This window comes from Bufo gargarizans, chromosome 5, assembly GCF_014858855.1.
Source record: "Bufo gargarizans isolate SCDJY-AF-19 chromosome 5, ASM1485885v1, whole genome shotgun sequence".
In the NCBI taxonomy this organism is placed as follows: domain Eukaryota; kingdom Metazoa; phylum Chordata; class Amphibia; order Anura; family Bufonidae; genus Bufo; species Bufo gargarizans.
This window is the reverse complement of record NC_058084.1, coordinates 309,761,484-309,769,993: the sequence shown is the minus strand read 5'-3', so window position 1 is coordinate 309,769,993 and position 8,510 is coordinate 309,761,484. Positions and strand designations below refer to the sequence as shown.

Genomic DNA, 8,510 nt, shown 5'->3' with positions numbered 1-8,510 from the left:
TTCGTCGGTCCGCTCGTGAGCTCCGTTTGAAGGGGCTCACGAGCGGACCCGAACGCAGCCGTCCAGCCCTGATGCAGTCTGAATGGATGCGGATCCGCTCAGACTGCATCAGTCTGGCGGCGTTCAGCCTCCGCTCCGCTCGCCTCCGCACGGACAGGCGGACAGCTGAACGCTGCTTGCAGCGTTTGGGTGTCCGCCTGGCCGTGCGGAGGCGTGCGGATCCGTTCAGACTTACAATGTAAGTCAATGGGGACGGATCTGTTTGAAGATGCCACAATATGGCTCAATCTTCAGGCGGATCCGTCCCCCATTGACTTTACATTGAAAGTCTGGACGGATCCGTCCGAGGCTATTTTCACACTTAGCTGTTATATGCTAAAATAATGCAGACGGATCCGTTCTGAACGGAGCCTCCGTCTGCATTATTATGAACGGATCCGATCGAACGCTAGTGTGAAAGTAGCCTAATTGGCACACTTTCAGTAGCAATTCTGCTCTTTTGTCATCCCTTCAGTTCTGCTACGGTCAGTATTGGAAAGGTCTTCAATGTTGGCTTTTACCCTTGCAATGTCACTGTCAATCACAGCCACTGCTATCTTGGATTTCAGAATATAACATTTTGTAGCATATCTAGACAATGAAACACGTACAATATGTAATTTATACAGTTTTGTCATTTACTTTATAGTACAGGAAAAACAATTGTCTGATCCCTGCATAGTGCTGTGGAAATGTCAAAGAAATGTAGGTTAAGGCAGGCTAAAAGATTAAGACCTTGTGGTGAATTAGAGATTTTCAATGAGGAGTCTGCACCCAAAAATTTGGCATACAGCAAAATTCTAATAAAAGGCATTATCGGTCCCATTCATACTCTGTAGAAAAAAAAAAAACACCACACCAGCGAGTTCAGAGCATGCAGTGGATCTTAAAATCCACAACATGCTCGAAGCTGCCAAAGATTAGTTCTGAATTTTTCATGGATTTCACCTACTCTTTATTGAGAAGTAAAACGGACAGTACGTAAACTTGCATGTCAATGTATATTTGGATTTACTATAGATTTATGTAGAGTTGAGCTATAGAGAAGCTCTGCGGTGCGTATATCCAGCCCTAAGGGGAAGTGAATCTACCAAAGAACAGGATGGAGCGGCTTTGCTTGTGTATTATAAAGAATAGGAAAGGATGATCACAAGTGAATCTTGGTACAATACGAGCACATCGCAGCATAATAACGGCTCCTGTGGCAGCAGCCGCCTCTGTGCCCTCCTCATTAACCTCTACAAAAGATTTATGGAATACTTTAGACAGAACTAAATCGCGATCACCAGACATCCCTGCAAGATCACATTTGCCCACGTCAAAGGCGTCAGTCATGCCTAAACCGCCAAGCACAGATTCGAGATCGTAGTAGTTTTCCAGCTTGAATCTAGGCAAAGAGAGTTCCACTTCAGTTCTGTCCATGTTGTCTGGATTTGTCAGATCTGCAAATTTCTCATAAGTGAGTTCCTGTTCAAGCTGGAAATAAAAAAAATGATTAAGTTATTATTAACCAAACGTACACATCAAGTCGACGAGAGGGAGAGAAATAAAAACGCACACTTGATCAAGATTATGGTGATTGGCGTTCAACGATTAACAAATACATCCCAGTTTTATAAGAATTTATAACAAAGCTCTGTTCTCCAGCATCATGGCTTCCCTTCATCAGGGATCCATGACAGCTGAAACAGATCAGTATTGACCTATAAAAAGGCATCAGTCAGGTTTCCATTGGGCTTCTAGTAGTTGTGATGACAAGAACAGCTCTGCAAACTGCAATGCTTGCCATAAAATACCAAAGCCAAAGACAAAAAAATGCAATAAAAGGGAAAAAAATAGACTAGGATGTAGCTGCAAAAGCAAATAAAATTATGAAATTAGATTTCCATAGACAAAATTAAAATTAATTAATTGAAGCAAATAGAAAAATCTATATGTGCCAAGGATTGATTGCAAACGAACTTCCAGAGCGTTACATAAAATTTTTGCAATCTTTCAGGTTTCATTATTAGTCATGCAAGAGATTATATATATATATATATATATATATATATATATATATATATATATATATATATATATATATAAAATTAAAATGCAATAGCTTCACCTACTTGCAAGAAATCTCTTACCAATTTTACTGCATCCATCTTGCAAGATTAATTCTACAAAAAGGACATTGAACTGGGTGGATACAGTACATAATGCATCTGGGGGAAGAACGGTCTTTGGACCCTTTGTTCTCAAATAGTTCAGCATATTGCTCCACTCTTAGGTCTCTAAGACTCCGGCAGCTATACTGAGCTATAAAATTCATTATCTCAGTCTCTTACAGGATACACAAAGAAATTGCTGTGCACCTTCCCATTGTGATGGCTCATCTTGGCTGCTTTATTAGCCCAGCTAGTAGTTGTTGTTATTATAATAATAATAATAATAATAATAATAATAATAATAATAATAATAATAATAATAATAATAATAATAATGTCTTGACCATGCAGCCTCTGAAAAATGCCAGTGGGAACTACTAGGAGAAAGGTGCTTACCTTGGCCTTCACCAGTCAGATACTGATGGTGTAGTAGGTGTAAATACTACATGTGCATATACTTTTGATAATGTTAAAGAACATTAGTCTAACATTTAGTTTAATTTATTTGGTCCCTAAAGTGGAAGAAATTAGCTCAGTTTTTCGTACAGTAATGTGCAGTAATCCCAGTGGTCACCTGTCAAACCACAGTGACGATCGGCAGTGGGCACGAGAAGAAAATTTTCACTTCTTCTCCCATGATGTTGCTTTGATTACTAAAAGATCACACAGTTCCCCAGAAATTTCATCTCAGCAGGATTGTGATATAGTAAAGACTGGAAATGCTCAGTGGGCAATCCCAAGCCAAGCAAGTGCTCAGGCTCTACTCCTGCTCTGTGCACTGACAGCTCCACCATTGTCCTATGTACTGTAACTTTCTTCCACATTGGTAAGGACTGGAATTGTCAAATCAAGGCCCAAAAAAAAAAAAAAAAAAAAAAAAAAAAAAAAAAAAAAAGTGTTGGGCAGGGTTTACTTAAAGGGGTTCTTTCACAAAAATATTCTACCAGCACCTGGATCTGAATACTTTTGTAATTGCATGCAATTAAAAATGTTGTATAGCTACTGAGTTATTCAATAAAATGTATCTGTATTTCTTATTTCTATGACCGGCTCAATAAGAAGGCTGCACATGCTCAGTTTCATCTTTCAACCTCCTCCTGATCTGTGATAGGGAGAGCTGAGACATGACTCCAGAGCTTAAGCAGAAAAAGACATTCAGAAAAGATATCAGTTTGATATAAATCTAGCAGAGCAATGAATGAGGAGATCTTTGGATCCATGCGAGGTACAGGGCCGGTTCTAGCTTTGTTAGAAAGATTGTTATGTACTATATGATGACTGATTTTAATTTTTTATATTATTCGTGGGATAACCCCTTTAACCACCGCCCGACCGCCTAACGCGCCGATGCGTCCGAGAGGTGGTTGATTTGTTCCTCCTGGACGCATCATCTCGCGATACCCGAGATTTCCTGTGAACGCGCGCACGCAGGCGTGCGCGCTCACAGGAACAGAAGGTAAGCGAGTGGATCTCCAGCCTGCCAGCGGCGATCGCTCGCTGGCAGGCTGGAGATGTGATTTTTTTTTAACCCCTAAAAAGGTATATTAGACGCTGTTTTGATAACAGCGTCTAATATACCTACTACCTGGTCCTCTGGTGGTCCCTTTTGTTAGGATCGACCACCAGAGGACACAGGTAGGTCAGTAAAGTCGCACAAAACACTACACTACACCCCCCCCCCCCCCGTCACTTATTAACCCCTCTAAACCCCTGATCACCCCATATAAACTCCCTGATCACCCCCCCGTCATTGATCACCCCCCTGTCATGCTCTGTTCAGACGTCCGTATGATTTTTACGGATCCACAGATACATGGATCGGATCCGCAAAACACATACGGACGTCTGAATGGAGCCTTACAAGGGGGTGATCAATGACAGGCGGGTGATCACCCATATAGATTCCCTGATCACCCCCTGCAAGGCTCCATTCAGACGTCCGTATGATTTTTACGGATCCATGGATCGGATCCGCAAAACACATGCGGACGTCTGAATGGAGCCTTACAAGGGGGTGATCAATGACAGGCGGGTGATCACCCATATAGATTCCCTGATCACCCCCTGTCATTGATCACCCCCCTGCATAGCTCCATTCAGACGTCCGTATGATTTTTACGGATCCATGGATACATGGATCGGATCCGCAAAACACATGCGGACATCTGAATGGAGCCTTACAGGGGGGGTGATCATCCCATATACACTCCCTGATCACCCCCTGTCATTGATCACCCCCCTGTAAGGCTCCATTCAGACGTCCGCATTTGTTTTGCGGATCCGATCCATGTATCCATGGATCCGTAAAAATCATACGGACGTCTGAATGGAGCCTTACAGGGGGGTGATCAATGATGGAGGTGATCAGGGAGTCTATATGGGTGATCACCCCCTGTCATTGATCACCCCCCCTGTCATTGATCACCCCCCCTGTAAGGCTCCATTCAGACATTTTTTTGGCTCAAGTTAGCAGAAATATATATTTTTTTGTTTGTTTTTTCTTACAAAGTCTCATATTCCACTAACTTGTGTCAAAAAATAAAATCTCACATGAACTCGCCATACCCCTCACGGAATCCAAATGCGTAAACATTTTTAGACATTTATATTCCAGACTTCTTCTCACGCTTTAGGGCCCCTAAAAAGCCAGGGCAGTATAAATACCCCACATGTGACCCCATTTCGGAAAGAAGACACCCCAAGGTATTCCGTGAGGGGCATATTGAGTCCATGAAAGATTGAAATTTTTGTCCTAAGTTAGCGGAAAGTGAGACTTTGTGAGAGAAAAAAAAAAAAAAAAAAACTATTTCCGCTAACTTATGCAAAAAATAAATAAAATTTCTATGAACTCGCCAGGCCCCTCATTTAATACCTTGGGGTGTCTTCTTTCCAAAGTGGGGTCACATGTGGGGTATTTATACTGCCCTGGCTTTTTAGGGGCCCTAAAGCGTGAGAAGAAGTCTGGGATCCAAATGTCTAAAAATGCCCTCCTAAAAGGAATTTGGGCACCTTTGCCCACCTTGGCTGCAAAAAAGTGTCACACATCTGGTATCGCCATACTCAGGAGAAGTTGGGGAATGTGTTTTGGGGTGTCATTTTACATATACCCATGCTGGGTGAGAAAAATATCTTGGTCAAATGCCAACTTTGTATAAAAAAATGGGAAAAGTTGTCTTTTGCCAAGATATTTCTCTCACCCAGCATGGCTATATGTAAAATGACACCCCAAAACACATTCCCCAACTTCTCCTGAGTACAGCGATACCAGATGTGTGACACTTTTTTGCAACTAAGGTGGGCAAAGGGGCACATATTCCAAAGTGCACCTTTCGGATTTCGCAGGCCATTTTATTTACACATTTTGATTGCAAAGTTCTTCTCACACATTTGGGCCCCTAAATTGCCAGGGCAGTATAACTACCCCACAAGTGACCCCATTTTGGAAAGAAGACACCCCAAGGTATTCTGTGAGGGGCATGGCGAGTTCCTAGAATTTTTTATTTTTTGTCGCAAGTTAGTGGAATATGAGACTTTGTAAGAAAAAAATAAAATAAAAATCATCATTTTCCGCTAACTTGTGACAAAAAATAAAAAGTTCTATGAACTCACTATGCCCATCAGCAAATACCTTAGGGTGCCTACTTTCCGAAATGGGGTCATTTGTGGGGGTTTTCTACTGTCTGGGCATTGTAGAACCTCAGGAAACATGACAGGTGCTCAGAAAGTCAGAGCTGCTTCAAAAAGCGGAAATTCACATTTTTGTACCATAGTTTGTAAACGCTATAACTTTTACCCAAACCATTTTTTTTTTTTTTTGCCCAAACATTTTTTTTTAATCAAAGACATGTAGAACAATAAATTTAGCGAAAAATTTATATATGGATGTCGTTTTTTTTGCAAAATTTTACAGCTGAAAGTGAAAAATGTCATTTTTTTGCAAAAAAATCGTTACATTTCGATTAATAACAAAAAAAGTAAAAATGTCAGCAGCAATGAAATACCACCAAATGAAAGCTCTATTAGTGAGAAGAAAAGGAGGTAAAATTCATTTGGGTGGTAAGTTGCATGACCGAGCGATAAACGGTGAAAGTAGTGTAGTGCCGAAGTGTAAAAAGTGGCCTGGTCATGAAGGGGGTTTCAGCTAGCGGGGCTGAAGTGGTTAAGGAGAGCCTGAAAACCTCATGGGTTCAAGGACGGCCACTGGACACTTGAAAACTTGTTTAGATACAGTTAGGTCCATATATATTTGTTTTTATTACCTGTTTACTAAAACATATTCTAGTTCTATAATGGACATAAAGTCCAGACTTTTAGCTTTAATTTGAGGGTATCCACATTAATATTAGATGAAAGGTTTAGGAGTTTCAGCTCCTTTACATGTGGCACCCTGTTTTTAAAGGGACCAAAAGCAATTTGACAATTGACTCAATGGCTGTTTCATGGGCAAGTGTGGGCAATTCCTTCATTATTTAAATTCTAAATTAAGCACATGAAAGGCCTGCAGTTGATCTGAGGTGTGGTGCTTGCATTTTGAAGATTTTGCTGAGAAGTAAACATGCGGTCAAAGGAGCTCTCCATGTAGGTGAAACAAGCCATACTTCATCTGTGAAAACAGAAAAAAACCATCCAAGAAATCGCTACAGGAAAAAGGAAAAAGGAAAGAAAGACACTGGTGACCTCATCAATGTAAAAAAGACCTGGACACCCACGGAAGACAACAGTGGTGGATGATTGCAGAATAATTACCATGGTGAAGATAAACCCCTTCACAACAGCCAACCAAGTGACCAACACTTTTCAGGATATAGGCATATCAATATCCAAATCTACAATAAAGAGAAGACTGCATGAAAGTAAATACAGGGGGTTCACTGCACGGTGCAAGCCACTCATAAGCCTCAAGAATAAGAAGGCTAGATTGTACTTTGCTAAAAAAACAAACAAAAAAAAAAAAAAAAAACACCCATCTGAAAAAAAACAGCACACTTCTGGAAGAACATTCTTTGGACAGATGAAACCTCAACCAGAATGATGGAAAGAAAAAAGCATAGCGAAGGCATGGTACAGCTCATGATCCAAAGCACACCACATCATCTGTAAAACACAGCGGAGGCAGCGTGATGGCTTGGGCATGCATGGCTGCCAGTGGCACTGGGTCCCTAGTGTTTATTGATGATGTGACACAGGACAGAAGCAACCGGATAAATTCTGGGGTTTTCAGAGACATGCTGTGTGTTCAAATCCAGCCAAATGCTGCCAAACTGATTGTTTTGGGTCATTGTCTATCTGTATTATGAAATGCCGACCAAAGCCAAAGCAACCCAGGTTTATTAAAGCAAAGAAGTGGAATATTCTTGAATGGCCAAGTCAGTCACCTGATCTGAACCCAATAGAGCATGCATTTCACTTGTTAGAGACTAAACTTCAGACAGAAAGGCCCACAAACAAACAGCAACTGAAAACCGCTGGAGTAAATGCCTGGCAGAGCATTATAAAGGAGCAAACACAGCCTCGGGTGATGTCCACGAGTTGAAGCAGTCATTGTCAGCAAAGGGTTTCAACCAAGTCTTAGAAATTAACATTTTATTTACAATTATTTAATTTGTCCAATTACTTTTGAGCCCCTAAAATGAAGGGATTGAGTTTAAAAAATGCTTTAGTTCCTCACATTTTTATGCAATTATTTTGTTCAACCCACTAAATTAAAGCTGAAAGTCTGAACTTCACCTGCATCTGAATTGTTTTGTTCAAAATCCATTGTGGTAATGTACAGAGCAAAAACAGGACCCAGCTATGTGATAAAAGTTATTTTTCACCAATGAGACATCTCTCCACTGCCACAAAAGGTATGATAGCACACAAGTTTCAGTCCACTACCCAGCTCTGTATTAGTTTACTGGGCAGAGAGCTGGGCTAAAAATGTACAGATGTTAAAAGACCACAATTTTATCTTAAAGAGCAACCAAAACAATGCAACTCATTGTGTGCAACAAATGTCTATTCTAGTTAAGGCCTCTTTCACACTTGCGTTGTCCGGATCCGGCGTGTACTCCACTTGCCGGAATTACACGCCGGATCCGGAAAACCGCAAGTGAACTGAAAGCATTTGAAGACGGATCCGTCTTCAAAATGCTTTCAGTGTTACTATGGCATCCAAGACGCTATTAAAGTTCTGGTTGCCATAGTAGTAGTGGGGAGCGGTATACTTACAGTCCGTGCGGCTCCCGGGGCGCTCCAGAATGACGTCAGAGCGCCCCATGCGCATGCATGACGTGCCATGCGATCACGTGATCCATGCGCTTGGGGCGCCCCGTCGTC

At 41.3% G+C, this 8,510-nt stretch overlaps 1 protein-coding gene across 2 annotated transcripts in view; it reads right to left on the bottom strand.

The window, feature by feature from the left end:
* Positions 1-642: 642 nt before the first annotated feature.
* LOC122938395 (serpin B6-like) overlaps positions 643-8,510 on the bottom strand; it is a 52,913-nt gene continuing 45,045 nt past the window's right edge. Inside the window, exon 8 of one of the 2 annotated variants that reach the window (XM_044293871.1) lies at positions 643-1,275. In XM_044293871.1, the coding sequence (XP_044149806.1) occupies positions 1,111-1,275 (165 nt within the window). In that variant the 3' untranslated portion in view covers positions 643-1,110. Of the gene's footprint in view, positions 1,516-8,510 lie in introns of both variants that reach the window. The other variant, XM_044293870.1, reaches the window with a different exon arrangement.